General features: G+C 39.5%; 1 protein-coding gene across 1 annotated transcript; it reads right to left on the reverse strand.

The window, feature by feature from the left end:
- Nucleotides 1-21: 21 nt before the first annotated feature.
- Nucleotides 22-21,129, reverse strand: ergic1 (endoplasmic reticulum-golgi intermediate compartment 1). Its single transcript, XM_004541021.4, has 10 exons — nt 20,962-21,129; nt 14,571-14,632; nt 9,074-9,146; nt 8,528-8,622; nt 5,567-5,691; nt 4,886-4,990; nt 4,723-4,783; nt 3,380-3,480; nt 2,528-2,650; nt 22-1,094 (listed from the first exon to the last, which is right to left on the reverse strand). Exons 1-10 carry the CDS (start codon nt 20,979-20,981, stop codon nt 987-989), a joined length of 873 nt encoding a protein of 290 aa, XP_004541078.1. The 5' UTR covers nt 20,982-21,129; the 3' UTR covers nt 22-986.
- Nucleotides 21,130-23,075: the final 1,946 nt, after the last annotated feature.

A 23,075-nucleotide genomic window follows, 5' to 3' on the forward strand; every position in this document is an offset into this window, starting at 1 on the left:
GCAGAGGCCCTGATGAACAGGTTTGTCCCTTTTAAAAACAAACCTTTATTGAAACCACACCAAAATTCTTTTTTGAAAAAAAATCATGTACCATGTAAATAAACAAACAAACAAAAAAGAATAGAAAAACAAACAAACACAGACATTCACTATATTTTTGCCATCACTGAGACTGAGTAGAAATAAAGTGGAAACTAGAGACTGTAAAGTAAACAATGATAAATGCTGCACCGATACTGAAACAAGCAGGAGAAACTGAAAAGCTTTCAGTGGCACAAAGAGAGCTGGTGATGATCCTGTACGGTTTAACAGTAAGCCAAAAGGCACACAGGTGGAATACTGGAGATAAAAACGACAGACCACGCTACATGACACAAAATGCTATTTGTACACACTACGCTTTAGATTTCATCCCGTCCTCTGCACGTTTTATGAACCCTGACAATACTTCCTTCACACGAGGACCAAAAATCTAAATTGGTCTCCTAATTTACAACACATCTGGCTGAGATGATCCTGTTTTGATGCCATTTACTCCCTGAATTATATCATTTCCTATACCCATGATTAAAAAAATGTTCCTTTGATTTAATATATGTGGATGTCTATTATTATTCTTTCGTGTCATTCTAAATATATCAGCTGCAACGTTTAAAGAAAAAAAAAAAAAATACAGAATGAATCCCTGGCACACTCAGTAACAAAAGATATCATCTCCTCTCCTTTCCCCTCCTGACACTGAAGATGGAGGAAGCCGACATGTGATAGTCAGCATTCTCACGTCACTGGAGCAGAAGGAGCCCGAGAGGATCTTTAATAAAACAGACGCATCCCTGCAGCCTGGTAGTTAAATCAAGTGCCCGAGACTCTTATATGGACAAGGTGATACAATCTCCTGAAGGAGGTCGTTTCGGACTGGATTTAGCTAACAGGCTAGCAACTTTGCACTTATAAATAAGATGTGAGGAGAGGGTTGGAAACAGTCATCATGACATTTTGCCAATCTGTATCTTCTTCCAGGCCTCAGAAGCAGTGAAAATACAGGAGTCGATGATCCCCGCGACTGTGAACGTCCCTCCGACGATGGCACAAATCTACAAAAAAAAGAAAGAAAATGAAAAAACGATCCTGTCAGGCTTCATATTTCAGAGCTTTGATGTCTTCTTCTTAAGTCTCAATATCAGCTGGGCCTAATCCTATTTATCAAAACAATGCTCTGCGCCAACGCCACGGAATTTATAGGAATCCAACAAAAAGCCCTGCTGTAGGCTGACTCACAATCTTGAGCCGTGACTCATGATCACATTAAAAACACAGTCATCACCTACCCATGCCTTAAGTCATGATAAACCTAAACAACACACAAGACGAATAATGGTGTAGCTCATCAGGCAGGCTGCCAACTCAAGCCTGACCGCATTATCAGTCAACAGGAAACTTTCTGATGAGGTGCTACAGGCTACGCCAAAATTCCACCGATGACAAAGGGAGTTGAGGAAGACAAAGGGAGTTCAGTGAGTTAGGAAATGGTCATTAAGTTTCATACCAACACCACGAAAGCTTCATTCAGAAGATGGTTAGACTTTGGTTAGCACAAAAACTAGAAAAAGGAGGGAACGGCTAGCCAGGCTTTGATCAGAGATCAACCCAGCAGCATTATTCTTAACCATGTTAGCAAACATTTGAACGGCTTATTTTCTATCTGTTACTGGGCAGTGAAGATGTTCAATCACAAAGCTGAGATATTTAGCTAAAATGCACGAATTTGTCTCCTCATTTCCCTTCCTTAAGAACGGCTTCTTGACCGCTACCCTTACACTGAGATCAAATTTTAATTCAACTTTAGCGAACAGCAGATGAATCAACTGAAGGGCCAGATGCATCTCTCAGGTCAATTTCTTCAGAACATGCCTGACACGTCTTCTGCTGTCATCTATTTCTACAGTTTTCTCATTTTTTTTTAAGTCTCCAGCTCTTTGGGAATCACTTTGTTGTTGCGCAAATCCTATTTTATGCCACACGGCATAAAAACTGTTATCTTTGACATTTTTCATAGACTTAACTAAAGAAACTGGAATAAAGGTGCTTTTGTGATAAAAACAAAGTGCCTAAAGATACGATTTAAAATATGTTATTTGCCGAGTTGTCTGTTATGTGTAAACACAACACTAGTTCATTCACTGAGTCAGGTGCCTTTTCTATCCTTGAATGATTCATAGGTGGCATAACAAACAAACAGAAAAGGTCACGTACACGACTGAAAATGAGTGAAAAAGCAGCCAAAGTCCAGAGAAAAACTGTGAAAGACTTTCAGAAAAGCTGGAAAATTATTACTTAAGCCCTTTAAAAACAATTCAAGAATATCTGGCTCATTGAAAGCAAAATATAATGAAATAAGGTGTGGTTCAAGACTTTTGCACAGGATAGTAAAAAGTTGATCTTTGGACTTGAACTTGAAAGACCTGCAATTCAAATAAAAGCGGCTTTTGTAAACAGCTTTGGGGCCGCGGGCTTTGTGTTTACTCACTGTTGTGATGAAGCGGTAGAGGGGCTGTCTCCGCTCCGTGTACTTCACTGTGATCGGACTGAGATCGTACCTGAACCAGATCGCTGGGATAATTCTTCCTGTGTGGCTGTAAGCAACATATTCCTGTGTGTGGGGGGAAAAAAAAAAAAAGATTACAAGTGAGGAACTTAATCCCATTACGTTTATAAAATAAATCGGCACATATTCTCATCTACAGCGGTGGCAGTGGTGTTTGTGAGTCACTACAGAATCAGTTTCGGAATAAGTCACTCCACAGTCATAAATGATTCAATAAAAATGAATCTCAGCTGAATATTATTCCAATGAAGCAATCTCGAGGAGGCTACAATGTAAATTGAATTATTGTTACGAGCTGACAACGTTATCAGGCGGTATATATAAATCCATTTCTCCAAAATCAGTGCTGCAGTAACTGCCCGACACAATAATGTTGACCACATTAAACACATTTAACACAACGCAGAAGAATGTCGCAGTCCAAGCTCGGATGCGGGCCTCAGCTGGACCACTATTTACGCTTTGGAAATTAGGTTTTGGAAATATTTTGCTCAGGCCCTTATTGTCCCTTCTTCACAGCTGACCTGCAGTGTTATTATTCCACACTCCACTCCCAGCTGTCTTCCTACACAGTTCCAGGAAGTGTTTTTTCTTTTTTTCCTTTATGGTTTGTTGACATCTTGAGAGTTTTTCCAGTCACTAGGATTGAGCTTTCACTTTCAGATGAGTGCAATGTTAACACGAGCTATACGTGCTCCGGCCGTATGCCAACATGGACGCGCTGCCTCTATGATGAGAAAAGGTCATCAGCTAATGAGTGCAGGGATGCGGTACCTTATTGGCTACTGTGTACTGATAAGAGAACCTCTGTCTGCCTGAGAGGTCTTCATACACTGTTGGTACAATCTTCAATATGTAGTCATGTGAAGCAAGAGCTGCAAGAGACATAACATTAATTAAATAAGACAAACAAAGCATCTTCAGTATTCAAGATGAATGCTGTCTTTGTAAAACAAGTTCCCATGTAGTTCTGTCCAGTGAGTGTCTTGTGACATTACATCATCCTAAGCTACATTGCCAAAGGTATTCACTCACCTACCAACCATTGAATTCAGGTGTTCCAATCACTCCCACAGTCATAGTTGTATAAAATCAATCACCTTTAATGTTCTACAAACATATTTTAAAAATCGGTCGCTCAGTGAATTCAAGTGTGGTACCTTGATAGGATGTTGCCTTTGCAATAGGTCCAATCGTGAAACTCCCTCACTACTAAATAGTCCAGAGTCAGCTGTTAGTGGTATTATAACAAAGCGGAAGTCATAAGCAATCAACCATGAAGCACCTTGTAAGGTCGCCAACTTTCTGCAGAGTCAATCGCTGCAAACCCCCAAACTTCATGTGGACTTCAGATTAGCTCAACAGCAGTGTGTAGGGAGCTTCATAGAATGGGTTTGCATGGCAAAGAAACCACATGAAAGTCTTACATCACCAAGCTCAATGCAAAGCATTGGATGCAGTAATGTAAAGCACGTCACCACTGGACTCTAGAGCAGTGAAGACTTGTTTTCTGGAGTGACGACTCTGGCAATCTGATGGACGAGTCTGGGTTTTTGTGCCAGGAGAACAGTACTTGTCTGACAGCACCATGCCAAGCGTAAAGTCTAATGAAGAGGGGATTATGGCTCGGGGTTGTTTTTCAGTAGTTGGGCTCAGCCCCTTAAGTTCTATTAAGAACTAAGGGCCCCTTCCTGTTCCAATAAGACTGCGTATCAGTGTGCAAAACAAGGTCCATAAAGAAATGGATGAGCAAGTTTGATGTGTGAAGAACTTGACTGGCCTGCACAGAGTCCTGAACTCAATCTAACAGAACAGGATGAATTAAGAGCGGAGACTGTGAGCCAGGCCTTCTTGTCCAACATCCGTGTCTGACCTCACAAATGTGCTTCTGGTCAAAAACTCCCATAAACACACTTCTAAACTTCGTGGAAACTTCCCAGAAGATTTAAAGCTGTAAACGGTGGGGCAGCATATAAAACCCGACGGATTAAGAATATGATGACACTCAGCTTCATGTGTGTGTGAAGGCAGACAAGGGAATACTTCTGGCAATATGGTGTACGTAAGCACTGTCATAAGTTGGTCATAATTATTACATTTGCTGTCTAGATACATACGATTAGATGACATCTTGTCTGCCCCTCCTAAAGCATTAAAGGCTCCTTGGACTTTCTGTACCTGTGTGACAATGAAGAGAGAAAAGATCTGTGTTAATATGGCAGTTATTCTTCTCCACTTTCTCCATCTAAAAAAAAAAAATAAATAAAAAATGTGTCCCACCTGGAGCTTTTCTCCAAAGGCAAGCTTGTGGATGGTGTGGGTCATGTCAGGGCTTTGAGGCTGTGCTGTGGCACTATGTGTCGACACGTGGAAGTTTCCCGGTACCTGAACACAAATAAACACATTGAGGTGGGTTTGTGCCTAACACCACAAGCACCTGCAAGACATTTAGTTAGCTAATGAGGGAGCCTGAATGCATTTGGTTGGAAACTAAATGTTCCTTGCCTCCCAACCGCGCGTGTTTTACATATTTCCAACTACTCCCCCAAGCATGAGTGTCAATTGTTCAACTGCAGGGTTAATCACTGTAAATGCAGTGGAAAGACTGACGCACAAGATGCAGACGTGAGACAAACACAGCTTCATGGAGCCTAGATTATACGGATAGGTGTAACTAAATCCAAGAGCAGCCTCAATTTAGCGTAACTCAATTTAGACCCAAGAGGTTGGTGGGGGCAATCTCCATTTTTAACTCGAGTCCAACTCAAATATACAAACTGACATTCAATCCAAGCTTGCTTGTCAGTAAAATACAAATATCAGCCCGACCCAGTCCATCACAGTGTAACTACTGGGCACAGAAAAGCAGAGTTTTGCAATTTCCTGAAGGGAAGCAGTAGTATAAGTGATTCACACAGCATGTATGGATTAGGCTTCTCGCACTCTCAGGTGAGATCTTACTTTGTTGATGCTGAACTCTCCCTCAAAGCGACAACCATCACCCTGGTTGAGGGGAATCTTCATGGAGTTCTCTATGTGACCGACCTCGTGGCGTCCCATCTCATCTTGGATGTCCAAACCCACCACTGAAAGCAAAGAAACAAACTCAGACGAGTGCGAGGACGATCGGCCAATAAATCGTTTCGTTAAACAACAGAAAGGAATCAACAAAAAGAAAACAAACAAACAAACAAAACAAAAAAAAACAAACATTGACAGTTTTTCTGAGACTTGTTTTAGTGATTACTTTAATCTCTAAGATATCCGGAAAACAATGATGAACTCAAGTGATTTTTTTAACTCTATAACAAATATTTGCCTATTTTATTGATGAGTTTCAGCAAAAATCAGCAATCTGGGAGCATCACCACCTTCTGGTTAAATATGAGCAGCTGTTTGTTGTTGCTGTTTTATTTATTTTATTTTGAAAAACCAAACAAGCACTTTTTATTCAAAAAGAAAAAGAGAATATCTGATTATCACTGCACAAAGTGACCCACAGAGTAAACACACAATCAGACCATTTACGATACCCAATCACCCCCGTCTCCCCGTGTCGGTGTTTTTCCATCTAGACTTCACCCCTTTCTTTTAGGCGGCGGTGGCACACATTGGCAGTGGCCTATTTTCAGAGCCTGCCTGCATTTTATGTCACCCACGAGTGCACAGAGAGAGAGAGAGGGATGTCTGCTTGATCTGTGCTAAAAACCTCCACATGCCGTCTGTCTGACCTTTGACATTCAAGACGGGATTCTCCCCCCTCTCCATCTCTATCCAGATCTCAAAATACAGTGCATAAATATAAGTGACGTGTGTGTGTGTGTGTGTGTGTGCGCACCAGTGAGAGATGGTTGTTTCTCCTTTTTAAGACATTTCGGACTGGAAGCAGGTTGAAAGAAAGTGGAGGTTAGTATAAGGTTATTTACACGCGGATGTGCTTTTCCATGAAGTCACAAATCAAGGCGGGGCAACCGGTAAAGGTCACCGAAGAGAGATGATGTTTAACTCTGGAGCAGCAGAGCAGATAAACGCTAAAACCAGGGGATGGAAATGTCAGGTTTTCCATGATGAAAGAGCCTCTTCCTTGAAGTAAATTTGCAGCGGATGACAAGCTCTTTGGAAAATTGACTTGTGTAGAATATTAACTCGTGAGGAGAGGAACATTTCTGCTCATTACGTGCAGCTGCACCGTGTGGTCAAACCGACGTGTTTGAGCTGGTATTTAAATGGGACCCAAACTTGAGGGGGGAAGGGAAAGGGCTTCAATTTTGCAATTAAACAAAACGACCTATACATACAATCATCAAGAGCTTTCATTAGTAACGGCAGGGGGACGGCCTTTGTTTAGGCATGCCATGAGTGAGTGAGCTCGTCTGAACACATGGCCAGCAGCTGTGTGTCTGCGTGCCAAAGCCTCTATCGCACAAATCTGGACTTAATTTTCACACAAGCAAGTTATAAGCTTTTCCATTTTTGGATATCGCCCGAGCTGAATCGATGTGTGAGTTTTCTGCGCTGTCCCGAGACCTGCCGGTGTATTTGTGCAAGCGATTTGTCATTTGGCATAGTTTTAGAGGAGGGGCTGGGGGAAGGCACGAGGAGCACAAAAGTGACCTAGTACCCTTCAATCGCACGTTACACAGACATCTGAGCGCAGGGTACGAGCCAGTAGAGGCGACTTAATGTGAAACACAGATCACATCTGTGTGGCAGCACGAGATTCAACAGGAGATACAGAGGATGCTCTCGTCTTATCTATGAGCATGCCAGACCAAAACTGCCAATGCAGTATTGTGAAATGTTCTAAAGCATGCCTCATTTCTTTACATTTTGCTAGGAAAATGGAAAATAGATGCAGCAGGTTACTAAAACATATATGGAAATACAGTATTATATGGCAAAAACAGTTCTAATGAGGTGGGAAGTCAATATTTAGTAAGGCCCCCATTCATTCACACAGCCTGAACTCTCTTAGACAGATCGTCTAATAGTTCTCTTTTTTGGATGTTTCTACCTTTTGTTCTGTTCTCTGTCAAAATGATCCCACGCTGCTTCAAAAATGCTGAAGTCCAGGCTCTGTGGTGGGCAATCCTTGACTGAAGCTGTTTCATTGTGTTTTTTTCTTTCCACCTACACCTTTACTGCACCGACAGTGTGTTTGGGATCACTGACATGCTGAAATATAAAGCTGTTGCCAAACAACACTTTGCAGATGATACTGTATAGTAAATCAAAATCTTATGAGACTTTTCTGCATTTATAATTCCATCAATTTTCACAATATCCTCAAAATAATTCAAATTTGGATTCATCACTCTATAAGACTCGTTGCCATTGATTTTCAGTCCAATTCTTGTGCAATTTGGTATACCTCAGGCTTTTCTCCCTCTTTATCATCATTAATAATGGCTTCTTGAGAGCACACCCTTTCACCGAGCCCGTTGAAGTTTCAGTGAAGAGTAAATGGATCAACTGAAGGTCCAGACGCATGCTGTGTCAGGTCTTTGATGCTGATTAACCGCTATTTTTAAAGCTAAAAATTTAAGTTTCTGTTATGCCTGGACACAAAATAGCTGATTTGTCCCTTGAATTGTTAAATTGTGCCTTTTCTATACTTGAATGATTCATAGGTCAGCGCTAAGTGGTTTTAAAAAAAAAAAATCATATGAACTAATAAAGAACTGAGGGCTTGCTCAAGACATTTGCACATCACTGTAGTTTTGAGAGTCTGTTTCTTTATCTAAGGGATAGTTTATCCTTTGCTAATATGACAGGTTAAATGACAGGGCACACAGTAAGCATGAGTCAGATAAAGGGGAAAACAAACTGTTAAAAGAGGCCTTACAAAGTGTGGAAGAAAAAATACAGAAACAGAAGATGTAATGCAAAGAAATAGATATTTGTATATATGTATATACTCACAATCACAGTGTAAGTTTGGCAAACTGATGTTTAAACTCACTTCTATCTTCCCACCACTGTCTTTATCGGGATCATCCACATACAGTTCATTTACACTGCAATGGATGGAGAAAAGAAAAAAAAAGGTTAGAAATGGTTAGAACAGAAAATCAACTTTTAATTTAAAGAAATGTGGTATTTTCATTAGAAAAAGACACTTTTCTCCCTCGACGTCATGCTATTGTGCGCCACTTTAATAGTAGGGGACTCATCTTCTGCCAAATTGCAAGGAGAGAGCATTTGTGTATCTCTGCCGGTGTAATTTCCTTTCCGTCACACCCTTACCAAGTCATTGCTTATTACACATTGCCAAGAGGCTGACGCATGCACAAAGCCAATTTCCTGTCACAAATTTGACTCCATTCATTGGTTACAACACTGGCTGGGCAGAATACATCATAATGAGGGCATTGACATTCATAATTAAGTCCCTGTTTGTGCCTGCGTGGTAACCAGGGAACTGTGCGTTTCAGCCGGAGGATATTACAGACGAGCGGCAGTACCTACATTTCAGTGGCTATGAATCCCGTCAGCTCAGACAGGAAGAGGAAGAGTATGAAGACACAGCAGAGGATGGAAACTGTGGGCAAAGAGGAAGAAAGTCAGAATGAAGACACTGTTCAAACCTAGGTCACTGGTGATGTCTCATATATCACTTCTTTCACATAGAAGTTACACAAGCTTTACACAGAATGATGCAAGTCAAATGATCTGGACTGACTGGGTCTTAAGGAACGGCTGACGTAAGCTATTGGTATTAATGAAATCACAGCAGCTAAAAAAAATAAATCCCTAAATAGCAGTTTTACTGACAGTGTTAGCCCTCCCATTATGTTGTTTTTTCTTTCTTTTAAAGAACCTCCTACAGTAATTACACATTAAATACCAGCACAGCAGGCGGCCATTACAGCATTTCTTCTTTGAGAGAGGTGATCTCATGCTACGCCTTAGTAAGCCCTACAAACAACATTTTAGGCTTCCTTAAACTCACACACTGACAGTCACCCAGACCAAAAATGGCTTCCACAAAAGAGGCCGAGCAGACACCAAAGTAGGAAAAATTAACTGTTCAGTGTCTTTGTGCCGACATAAAGCCTAAGCTTAAAAACACACTAAAGGAGAAGCAGCCAGGTCGTCCGCTTCCCTCCATGTGCCAAACTAATCAGCCGAAGAGTCAAATAAAAGAGTGGCCATGTGTTTACTAAGATAAATGTGGAAGGAACTGATCTGTGTCTGTGGTCTATCTGGTATGGTGAGAGCCTTGGTTAGAAAGCTCTCGCTCAGCAGGTGAGGCATGTTTACGTGGCAACCGTCTCCTAGGTTCGCACAGTCACGTGACCTTGTGGTTTAGCAGGGCGTCACAGGCGGACCTGCGGCTAGAGGAAGCTTTACATAAGGTAATATTTAACCAACAAACAAGGGAGTGTCACTGTGACACATAGATTATGAATTCAGGTTCATTAAAAAACTTGTACAGTAAGTTTTCCCTGCCTTCAAAGGATGCAATATAGGACGATGATTACTAAAGATGAGTGATTTTTAATAGTCTCACAATGGAAATACTGACACCCCGAAATGATTTACAAAGACATGACATGACTGTCTTCTATTTACGCTCCAGCTTATCCGGACAGCTCGGACATTCTTTGGACTGTGACACAAAGGAATCGGCTACAATAACACCATGAATCAGTCACTGACATTTGAAACTAGCCCTATTTATGCAATCAGATGTGGCTTTTTGTTACATCTTTGTTCCTTCTAAGGCTCATTTTCCCCACATAGCACAGGTAAATTTGATTTTTTATTTTATTTTTTTCCACATCAGCCCGGGCAAAAAAACCCACACAAATACTAAGAGAGAAAAATCTGACAAACAAGAGACTATTACATTAAATCCAAACCATGAGTAGTTCCAGAAACCACAGTGGCCAAACAGAGCTTTTGTTTAGGGTAAACTGAGCCCTGCAGAATGTGCCCTGGGGCAACAAAAGCAGATGAGGGTCAAATATTTGGCCTTTTGTGAAAAGGCAGGCTCTGATTCTTTTTTGCCACCGTGGCCTGAATGTTATTCGGCCTGCTGTGGATGAAGCATTAACAGGTTTCTAATATCCCAATCTAACCAGTGGCGTCATCCCTAGACAGCGGATGGAGACAGGAAGGGAGTTAACTGAGTGCAGGAAAAACTTATATCCATTTCCTCTTGGGTGGAAACGTTAGTGTATAACTTTAGTAACTTCTTTCTGCTGTCCATACAGAAAATTATTTTTCTCTGCCTTAAAAGGGTCCAATACTGAAATAACACTTTTAGTTTATCCACTGTGTCATGAGTTTTCCTACTATGTGTCTTTGTCAGCTGACTAATGAATACGACTGCTGCCAAAAATGTGTCATCAGAGCTCTTGTCTTCTATCAAGCAGTGAATAATCAATATAGCCCCTGATTACACAATGACTTATTGATGACAAGTAGGAAAACTCATGACCTGACAGGAAAAAGCAGTCAGATTTCCACTGAGGACTCCTGAGGTGCCAGTGACTATGAGACAGCATGATTATTAGCATTTTTGTCATACCAGATGTGCTAAAACAGGTACTGCTCCAAGCTGTTTGCTTTTTACATAAGAGCATACCTCTGTGCTGACAAAAGGGAAGTACTTGAATCACAATTACTTGTCATCGTTTTCCTAAACATCTGCCTCCCAGAGCAGGGACTGGCATCTGATTCTATTTACTTTTTATGTTCAAGCTGAAGAAGAAGGTTACAGACTGTGAAGCCCTGCTAGGACTCAAATGTCATTTTGAGTTAAGAATGAGGCGGTTTAAAGACATCAGAGTAATCAAAATAAAGTACTGCGCAACAGTCTCGAGTCACCGTTAATTTCTTTGTATTTTAACTCCAAGGAGCCAGACTTTATTGTAAGAGAACAATAGTTCCTCAGGCTTTCTGAAGGTCTTTCTATGCTTTTCACTGGACATTGGCTGCACATTTGTCACATATTTTCAGTCTACTTCTCGCACCCGACCATTTGGAGAGAGGTACAACAGTGAGTGTCTCGTTAGAATTACTGCACCCACTTTCCATGCAAAATATAAAGCAATGTGTGGTGGATTCAGAGCTTTGTACAGTGCTCTATGTTAAAAAAAAAATACAAAGTCCATTATGCCTCCAAAAACAAACTTTGGATTAAAGTGTGTGTGTGTTTTGACTAGCTGGTGTATTGTATGCCAGAGCTAGAATGTAATTAGCATAATGATGGGCTAGCTATAGATGAAAGTTTTTTTTATTTTTATTTCTGGTTGATTCAGTCTGGTTGATTAATGACAAGCAAATGTTCCTGTTAATATACTTCAATTAACTATTGCTAAAAAAGTGAATCACTAAACAGGTGAACAAGCCAAGAGGATAAATGATGCTAGGTTAGCCCTGCTTACAAAGCTTAGCTTAAAAAAATAGTTTTTAGCAGCTCTGATATTCAATAATTAGTATGTTTCTACTTTTTTTTTAATGTAAAGTTGAGCAAGTTCTTTTTATTATAGTGAACAAAAATAGTATGTTGTAGTTCTACTTTGTTGCATACCTTTATTTCATTTGAGATGTCTATAATTGTGAGTCAACTATAATCAAAAAGTGCTGTGTTCATTTTGCAACACCCATTCTGAACTACTAAAATATTAATACTAAAGTTACTAAAAGCTACACTGAAATTAAACACTGACATTTACACTAAAGTGAACTGATTGACTCTACTATGGAAATAAGCTGAGGCCTTTAGACTACGTCCACACTAGCCCGGATAGATTTAAAAATGGCGTTTTCTACTGAAAACACTCCGCGTCCACACTAGCGTTTTCAGTCATTTTCACAGAGTTGTGCGTCCACTTTGAAACGGCCGAAAATGCTTACGTTCCAGTCCTGCGCATGCGTGAAGCGCCAGATGATTCGGCCTGCCTCATTTCTGTCAGCCGTTTATTTACTTTCCGGCTCTTTGAAACGTCGCAGCAAAAGGTTGAGGAAAATTTTTTAAATGGACTGACAATGAGGTGAAGTTGTTGCTGCGAGTAACACAGAAGTACAAAGTAGCAAGAGCGAGTGAGAATTAAATAATTTGAAGAAAAGCTAATAGTTTTGCAATCTTCATTAGTTTTTATTTTTATTTAGTTTTGACTTCAGATTTTCAATTTTATATCAGTTTTAATTAGTTTTTACCATTTCTTTGCTAGTTTAGTTTTTATTTTTATCTTCTGCTTATCCTTGGGTATGTTGCTATTCCAGCTACCATACCCTGCACACTGGAAAGGTCGCCAGTCTGTCACAGGGCTAACACGCAGTGACAGACAACTCGCATTCCCACCTATAGGGAACCTATGGGTTATTAAAAAATAAATAAAATTAGGGCAGATGAACAACCATTGATACCAGGCAACTATAAAAGATTTATCTTGGCCCCAATGAGACTATTAACTCTTGCAGCACTGGGTCTTCGTAATTTTGGTTCAAGTGATTTGCTAAACTTTTGGAAGGCAACTGACTCACACAGTTGTGTAGATATCCCAGGCTCAATAAACATATTCACCAACGCTTCCTCTCGCTTGTGATGTTCCTGCGAATTGACCAACTAGCAGCCATTGGGTCGCTGTTGGAAGCACTGCATTAATGTTTTTTGTGGAGTTCACTTGGGATGCATCACGCTGCCTTGCCTGGGGCAAGCTTCTGTTTCTGGGGATGAGGATTGGGCGTGCTCCTTTACCTTCTCAAGGTAAGCCTGGTTAGCCTTCTTGTGTGAGCTTTTCAAGTGCACTTTAAGGTTTGTGGGATTTTTTTTTTCCCTTTAGAAATGCACCACATAATTTGTCTCATTCCATTACAAGACACTTGCTTTTATCTAAAACACAATCATATTCAAAGTAATCTGAAATTGGACTGTAGCGATTTCTCCCGACTTTTGCTGACACGATTCTGCGTGGGACGGAGCAGCAACACAGACGACTCGACTAACGTACTTGCCACCTGCTGGCATAATGAGACACAGCAAGAAAAAAAACCTGGAAACTACACTTCATTTTCACCCTAGACTATTGTATGACACACACACATCAATGAAAACTAAACACATTTTTGCTATAAATTCAGTTAATTTTAGTTAGTTTTGTGAACACTCATTACAGTTTTAGTTCGTTTTCCTTTTTTTGCAAAGTCTTGTTTTAATTTTTATTTCCGTTAACGAAAATATTTTTTCACTTCTAGTTTTTGTTATTTCGTTAGTTTTTGTTAACGATAATAACCTTGGTACAAACTGATATTAATCTTTAATAGGGCTGTGAAAATTGAGAGCAAACAAAACAACCGCTGTATAATGCCCTCTGCTATCTTTGTTTAGTTGGTCACATGACTGCATCACATGACTAAAATGCATCATCATTTTTAGAAAGTCTACGTTTTCACTGTCCACACTGCGACGCAAACGCACAGTCTTCAAATGTATTCATTTTCAAAAAGCCGTCTCAGTGTGGATGGGAGGCTAAAACGGAGAGAAAACGAAAACGCATTAGTGTAGACGTAGCCTTAATCAGCACAAAGATAGCCCATACACACAAATCTAAGCACCTATGGCACAAACATTAACACATGCCATCTTACTTGTTCAAAATATGGTTTATCGCCTTTACACTTTGGTTTGTGTTAATTCTCACTCTAAGTCCTGCAGAGGCAGATTTTGCTACCAGCAGCCAGAGCAGTCAGAACGAGTGTTTTGGCTGATGTCAAACTACTGCAAGCAGCTGTACAGTCACGAAGGATGACCTTTTCAGTTAACTTTCACTGGAAAAAGTGATTACGTCTCACATCTTATTTTGCCACATTTTGCATCTTCCATTTATAGAAGCAAGATTCAGGAATTCCTTTCACATATGTGGAACAAAATCCCCCCCAAAAAAATTACAAAAAAATGAAAACCTTAAAGTAGATGCGCATAACTTTGGCCTGTGAGTGAAGGACTACTCACTGAAAGCTCCTGTGTATGTTGGCTGGGTGAGATCCTTTGGCACTTTCCTGTAGATATCAAATCTGAGGAGAGACAAAAAGAAATATATAGCAAATGTAAATATTATGTGCTGAAAAACGTTGCACATTCTGTACCGATCATGCCTTGCGATATTACAGAAGCGCGGTGGAATGTTAGCTTTGGACGTCCGCCATTATATATAACAGATCCAGACGGCCAACCGCAACACATACAAACACACACACACGCACTTTTACAGGGTTACAACCTCTTCCTTTGAATGTCTGCTCTGTAATTATGAACTGACCCCAACAAAGGTCTAACACTCCACACATACACAAAGCCAACAAAAACACACACAGAAACATAAACACAAGTTCACCGACAACTTTAAATCATATGGTTTCATCTTCTTGGCAGTAAGTGGATATAAGAACTGCTGATTTACTCTCGGTAAAATCCTCAGTTTAACATTTTTGGATATTTCTAAAAATACCTTTCTTAAACTGCTCGTAAATCAGCGTTTAAGAGATGGGAAGATCATTTCCACCTGACACAATCGACTCTGCTTGTGAAATACTGTTCTTGCCAATTTTGGGAGCTAGAAAAAGGAAGGAGAAAAAATCTGCTACTCAACACCAAAACTATTTCGGTTCAGGACTTCTTGCGCTTGTCCTTTTTGGGCAGTGAAAAATCTTTTGGCTGACTGTGCAAACTCCTCCCACACCCCGATCTCCCCACTCAACTCTCCTTAGCAGTCTCCTACCAAAACAATCACATCTGTCTACATTTCTTCCACTTAGAGCGTCCAGAAAAATAATCACAGCTAATGCAATGCAGGGCCGGGAGGAAGTATGAGGGTGGGCTTCCTGTAATCCACCTCTGTTTCTTCTCTCGATGTTGCATAACCTCCTGCTTTAACGCCTTTGTTTTAATGTGAAGCACTCCTAGATCCCAAAACTCTCATTCAGCATTCCTCTATGTGTATATCATCACAGTATACATCCATACTAATGTAGATAGATAATGTGCACTGCCTTTCCTCACATAAAACAACCTGACAGGTGGAGCAAAATGATATACATCCCCACCATGTGAAGGCCTTGTAAGTCAAGTTCTAGTCTTTTCCACGTCTTTGGAGTTTATTCAAGTATTACTTACGCATTCTGCGGTGTAGATGGTATGAGTAGACTAAGGCTGAAGGCAGATTGTGGTCATAGTGGTATTATTTGGAACAGAGATGTTCGAGATATGTATTCAGCCACTGATAAGAACGTAAAACAACTGAGCTCATTTTATGAATATGCGAGTTGTGCAGTTTGTCAAGTTCAGCATTATGGCAGGAAAGGATCATTTTACATAAAGGAAGTTCATCTGGAATATATTTGGATTATTCTTGGTTATACAAATACAGGTTTTTTTTTTCAGCTTAATTAGAGAAACAGTTCTGCTACATGCACATGTATTTTAGAAAATTGACCTTTTTCTGTGCATTTTTGCCTTCTGTACACATGTAAACTGAGCTTTTAAAATACTCCTTGTTGTCTTTCAGTGTCAAATGTGTGAGCCTTTACCATCTTTTTTTTTTTTTTTTTTTAAAGTCAGGCTTCTGATTGGCTAGCATTTCCATACAACTAGTGTTTTATCACTACTTGTGTGCTCCTGACAATGCATGACATTAGTTCTTGTATTTTCATAAGGCCTGAGATAGTTTCCATAGCATTGCTTACGTGGACAGGATTTTTTTTTTTTTAAACAAAAGCTATAAATTCCCCTTATAAAAACTACATGTGTATCTGTGGATCTATACATATACATAGATACACACATAGAGACAGACAGACATATACACACACACACACACACACACACATATCTTTGTTTTTAACAGTTGAAGGTGTTGGAAAAAAAAAAGAAAAAAGAACAATATGACATCACTATCACTGACTCCACATACAATATTGGCTCAAGTATTTCGAATTACACATCATCTGATTTTAAAAGGTGACCCATGTAACCACACTATTCACTAGTTAAAAGCAATGAGCTGCATGCAGACACGCTTCCTCGCTCACATACGTCATTTTGCTTTGACATTAAAGTAAAAACATACTGTGATCATGTCATCCTACTGGAATAACACCGCTGTTTCACAAACAGTGTCCCGCACTTCAAACCAGGGGTAGGTAAATAAAGGTCTGATTTAAGATTATACCACAAAAGGACAATAATAGACAAGGCCACAACACACAACTTTCACTTGACAGTAACCAAAATGAGTTGTGTTTACTGCCTCACAGCTAAACTATTTCCTTTTTTTTTTTTTAAAGAGACTTATTGTAACATTTTTAAACAGTCCTACAATGTGTTCACTCTGAGGTGACAAAGGTTAATGAATTCATTAGTAAAATTAATATGTTCATTACACTAAACAACAGTTTAGGAGAAATGTCAGACACTAGTAAAGCTTCAACAAGTATTAAACAGTTAGCATAAATGTTAACCTGGTTGTCACACATGTTAACTTAAGCAGTTTAATGATTTGTAATTAGCTACACTAGCCGTCTGTTATCATCATCGTAGTGGCTAGCAGAAGTAATTACTGCCGGCTGACTGGATGGAATATTGAGTAGTGACAGAGCAGGTTGTGGACACATGGAAACAGGTGGGTCGCCTGCTGCGCAGAGCAGCGGGGGAACCGTAGCTGAACTGAGTAGAGAGTCCAGAGTGTGGAGAACTAATCCGAGAACATAAAGAGTGGAATCCAGAGCAGAGCAGAGCTGCAGGCTTTTCGACTTTTAAAGTAACTGGTTAAAAAGTTTCTTATTTCCTTGATCGCAGCTTCAAAATGTAGTCAGTAACTTTATTATAATAAAGTACAATTTATAAAGTTAAACCTTTTAAAGTCAGCAATTTAAAAAAATATTTAAAAGATCCAGGAGTTATTTAAATTAAAGAAAATATACTTTAAAGAAAAACATGACTATACACCTACTGAAGTGTAAAAAAAAAAAAAAAAAAAAAAGACTGACATAAACTTTCACTATATGTATTTTTAACCTGTGCGACACTGTGGTTTTATCAAACTATCTCTACTCAGAACACTTCATGAATATTTATGATGAGGTTCAAGGGTTCACATCTCAGTGTACCACTTACATTCGTAATTTCCTGAATTACAGTCAACACATCTCCTTCCGTCACATCTCACTGCTCAGATGTTATGTGATTAGGGAGGACATGATGTACCAGCATCTAGCTGTTAACACCATGACACGAAAACACAAGCCTACTTTTCAAGGGTCTTAAATAAATAAGCCGAATCTCGGCAATGACTCACGGTGAGTCAGTAGTTTGTTCCATGTATAGCCGAGTAAACCCACATTACAGACGATCAAGGTTCTTCTTTTCACACCTTACACCACAGAATATAAGCAATACTTCTCTCTTTACGTAGGTAACCCAACTTCTGTTACGATAAAGTCATTACTGCAATTATTGAAAAAACAGGGAGAATCCATATTAAGCCTCTAAAGTGACCATGTAATAAACACAGCAGATCATCGGGTTGGCTAACACAAAATGTCCTTGTGCCAATAAATGACATAATCTAAAGGACATTAAACTTGGGCATAAAAGCCTTTCGGTGATTCACTCGTTCCTTCAGTGACGCTGTTCGGTCATCCTGAATGAGATGATCCTCATTGTTGGAAGTTGGCATTTGTGGAAGAACTTTATTACTGTTGAAATGTCAATCTACAGCAGCTGAGAAAGATACGCATTTCTAGAAAAGACCAAACCTAGAAATTTACTACCACATATTAGAAGGGGAACACAAGACCGTATATGTGTACACCATCCTGCTGCTGGGAAAAAAAAAAAAAAAAAAAAAAACCTAGAACACCAACTGTACATTAATCCAGAGCTTAAAATAGTCCCTAACAAATACACAAGTAACTCTTTGAGGAAAGCTGTGTGTCTTTTTTTTTAAAGAAATGAAAATGTGTACATGCAATTAGGTTTTAAATTTTAAATTAGCACCTTATTATTTTTGCTCATCAGATTTATGAACATAAAGGCAGAAAAACACCAGCTTCGCACTTTAGCTTATTTGTTGTGCGCTTTGAAATAAATAACATGCACATTCTGGGAATACATCCTACTTTTGTGGATGGTGCAATCTATGGTAGCCAAAAAGTGTTACACACCCTCACGCTGGTGACTAACCCTGCAGTATTTTTGAAAGGACAACACCTCGAAACAGTTACTCAAGCCTTTTCTAGCTGTTGCAATGCGGGTTTTGTATGATCGAGGCATCAAGCAAAGCATCCAACGATGAGAATCTGACCTCTTGTGACACACAGTTCATCCAGAGTGTTTTTTCTTCTGTAGTAAAATCATTCTGTCAGCACAACACAGCTGTAATCTTTGGAAAAAGATGACAGACACTGATTTCCAGTTTGACCGTGCTGTTGATCATTTTCATCAATCTGTCCGATTTTTCTGCGTTAACATTCAGCACAGCTATACAGCTATCTGAAAACTGTGATTACTTCACATTAAATAGAGCTGGAGGATTATCTGAAACATTGTCACATATGAGCCTTGTTGGTTCCTATTGACCTATCAGCAAATGACATCACATTTACTAATGGAAGCTGTGGCTCAGGACCTGGGATGGGCAATTGATTTTTCCTAGGGTCCATGTGAGAAACTGTAACTGTTGCGCTAGTAAGCCAAACTCAATTCTGCTCAATATGAACTTTCTCTCTTTATAAACTGCTACCAGTAAGAATTAATGTTACAATTAGGCCCTAAATGTGACTCCCTGGTAAGATTAACTGCACAAGCTCTGCACAAGAGACAGAGCGGGTCATCTGCTATTCGGAAGGTCATGGTAAAGTTGCGAAAACGTCCTTGGGCAAGGGAGTGAACCCCATACTCCTCCAGATGGTATAGAACAAAGCACTGTGTGAATGGGTGACTAAAGCTTGTAGTAAGGGACGATCGTGGCTCAAGAGACTGGTGGTGGTCAGAGTGTCTGGGAGCCTCGCCTCTGTCAGTGCGCCCCAGGGCAGCTGTGGCTACAATGTAGCTTGCCATCACCAGTGTGTGAATGGGTGGATGACTGAATGTAGTGTAAAGCGCTTTGGGGTCCATAGGGACTAAGTAAAGCTATGTACAAATACAGGCCATTTACCATTTACAATAAAAGGCACTTTGAGTGCTCGGTTAGAACCAGTCCATACTCAAATATTGTGCTACATTAATTGTGTGTGTCAAAGATAGTGTTTTGAGAATTTTTTTTAAATTTAGATGGTAAGAAACCAACAGACAAACAACTAAAAGGCACTTGAATAAGCCCAAAATGTAACAATGCAATCCACAGGCAGGAAACATAAATATTATTAACAAGTACAAGCACTTTACAACTTAATTTGCTGTCAAAATAAAATGCATAGAAGATATTTTGTTTATGACTTTGCTAAATGTTTTTCTTCAATATAGCAGCTGCGTTGTTAAAATACTGTTAGGAAATGACTTTTGTTGGGTCTGGTGAGCAACAGGATAACTGCAAAAGTAATACATTACTTATTCAGAGCCTCTGAAGAGATACGTTTTGTATGTGTTTAATTAGTTTCCAGAACACGCTGCAGTTGAGTTTATCAGATACCATTTTAGACTCTGTATAAATGTGTGAAGTTTCATCTCTGTGAACTTAACAGTTGTGACTGTGGATATGGCAGATTTCCATTCAAAATCTAAAGGCTGGCTCAAAATGTGTTCTTACTAAATTTGTCTTGGCACTGGCAAACAGGATGAAGTGAGCATTATGCAAATGGGCAATGCAAACATCCTGTTTTTTATTCTAACTGGCCGTACTCTATTGATAGGTTTAACAGCCCTGTAGAGAAAGTGTGGCAAACAAGTTTAAGTTGCAGATTAATAGCTTGAATGGCTCTGCAATGGCTGTGTTCCGGTTTCACTGTTTATTGGTGGCTAATGACTGAATGTTTTGATGTTTGTGTACTGAACGTGCTACACAGTTTCTTTTGTAAACCAAACCAACCGTGCTGATTGTAATCGGGCTCACGTCTGGCAAAGCTGGTCGAGGACATTTGCACATGCGCAAAAAAACGAACCCACACAAAAACCCGAGCATCACTGCGGCGACTTAACGAAAAACCCGTGCATAAAAAAAATGTTTCTTTTTAAAAAAAAAAACTGAGCTCGCTCATGTCAAACGCAACACATCATTGTGATAACTTTGGCTGCCTCAGTAGCATGTGATGCTGAGCCAACTGTTAATTCATCTAGAGCTCACAGACAGCAGACCACCACTTTCCACTTCATATCCCGCCACAAAGAACCGGAAGCCCCCCGTACTCACCTCCTAACATCGAAAGTCATGATGTTTGCACGTTGGACAGGGGCGTTAAAAAGAAGAAAACTACAAACAACAGGAGACCATACTATCTTCAACGCTACCGGTTGTTCATGGGTACCGGGCTGACGTCAGCTTAGGACGCTTTGCAGAAGCTGATTGGCTAAGATGTACTTCCTGTTCACTATGATTCTTCTTCCTCCGAGTGATGCAGCCGTATTATAATGGGCCGAAACATGAATGGGAAAACGTTTTTTAAATTAAGAAATAATTAAAAATTAACATTAAGATTAACAAAAGATGAACTTGTGCAATACGATCACATTTTTAAAAATAATTTTATTGACTGAAAACTATAGTGTTTTTTTATTTATTTAGTAACGTGAATTTTAAGAGGAAAAGGAATTATGAATTTTATGACAAAAATGGGCAATACAAACTGCTCAAAACTCAAATTTAATCCAGTATTATCCATGTGTTATGCTCTTACTCTTATTTTTTGCTTTCTTTTTTAATATGTGCAGCAAGAGAACAAAAATATTTTAAAAATGTTAAAAAAAAAAGTATGTACTACTCCAAGTCTCATTCACCTACACATTTTAAAAGTAAATATTTAGCTGACATTCACATACACCCTCACTGCAGTGATGGATGAATTGTGGGTAACTCAGGGTTCAGCATCTTGCCCAATAAAACTTTAGTTCATTCTTTGATTTTCCCAGTTGGTCTGCACTGATACTTGTGTAGCACTTTTCTGCTCATTTTCTTACAACATGCCTCAATATACAAATTCATACAAGCATTATGTCATCATGAGAACATAGCAAGCCAGGAATTAACCCACCAACCTTCTGATTAGTGGCCAACCAGCTCTACCACCTTTGCCAAATTGCCATAGAGGAAAAGGTTCTCTTCCCCTTTTTTTAAAATAATGCTAACAACTCCTTCTTACCAAGAAATGAAAATTTATAAACATAAAACTCTGCCACCTCAGTGGCTGTATCTAAGGAGGACTCTATCAGAAGGTTGGTGGATGAATCCCTACATTCTCAAAGTATCCTTATGAAAGAATCCTTGGGCAAGATCCACAACACCAAGACGCCCCCAATGCATTTGTGTGTGTGTGTGTGTGTGTGTGTGTGTGTGTGTGTGTGTGTGTGTGTGTGTGTGTGTGTGTGTGTGTGTGTGTGAATGCTGAAACAACAGCTGTATGAATGTGATTTGGTGAGTGAGACTAGGAAGTGCTTGTAGTGCTAAACTTGAGTAGAAAAGTGTTTTAAAAGTACCAGTCCATAAATTATGAATAGAAAACTATTATACAATTGTACATATGACAGGTAAAGGTAGTTTTGAGTAACTTTTTAGGAGTCCAAACAATAGATTGTTTTAAAGAAAGGTGTTATTTAATAAAAGAACATGGGTTTTTATCATTACTGTTATTCATGTTGTTCTTACTTCTAAAAGTAAGTAAGACACTTTGCCCTTCTCCCCCCCCCCCTCCCGCCATGGCGAGTAACTACGCACATTTGATCTGGCAGTTTTACATCAGATGCTCTTCTTGACGCAATCCAGAGAGGGTTTTATGTCTTTAGCTGGAATCAAATCAACAACCTTTACGCTTGCCAAGCAGCATGTGTTAACTACTACTTTGCTCGAGGCGTCTATGTGATATAAATCATATTGCCATTCTAATAAAACTAATAGAGGTATTACTGTGCTAACATCTAATCTCCCACGTTGACTCCAAGTACATCAGCTGTGCCTTTTGGCAAGTAAACAAAAGCCTGCACATTATCTGACCAACACAGATTACCCTTCACGTGCAAAAATGAAAAAAAGGTCACCATGAAAGAAAATCAGCTGATGTGTAGTAAAAATAGATTTTTCAAGCAAAACAGCCCTCGGCTAAGCTTTTCCAAGTCTGACAAATGAATGGAGAATATGTGAGTTTTTACAGTAACATTACTTATGAGTTTGGTTCACATCCATTGCGATCATGTACAAATTTCTAGGGGACTAAAATAACACCACAAAACTGAAACTGAGACCTATACGTCAGGCTGGTATGGTTGAGAAATGCATCTGCTGCTCTCCTACCAAAAATCCATCAAATCTATCAG

The sequence above is a fragment of the Maylandia zebra genome, linkage group LG2, assembly GCF_041146795.1.
Source record: "Maylandia zebra isolate NMK-2024a linkage group LG2, Mzebra_GT3a, whole genome shotgun sequence".
Lineage (NCBI taxonomy): Eukaryota > Metazoa > Chordata > Actinopteri > Cichliformes > Cichlidae > Maylandia > Maylandia zebra.

What these genes read in the sequence shown, in the direction of transcription:
- ergic1 (XM_004541021.4), bottom strand. Translation starts at nt 20,981, where the DNA reads ATGACTTTCGATGTTAGGAG. An exon ending in GCCAAACTTACACTGTGATT is followed by an intron (nt 5,692 to 8,527) that starts GTGAGTATATAC and finishes CTTTGCTTTCAG; the next exon opens with TGGTGGGTTTGGACATCCAA. An exon ending in GAGAGTTCAGCATCAACAAA is followed by an intron (nt 4,991 to 5,566) that starts GTAAGATCTCAC and finishes ATTTGTGTTCAG; the next exon opens with GTACCGGGAAACTTCCACGT.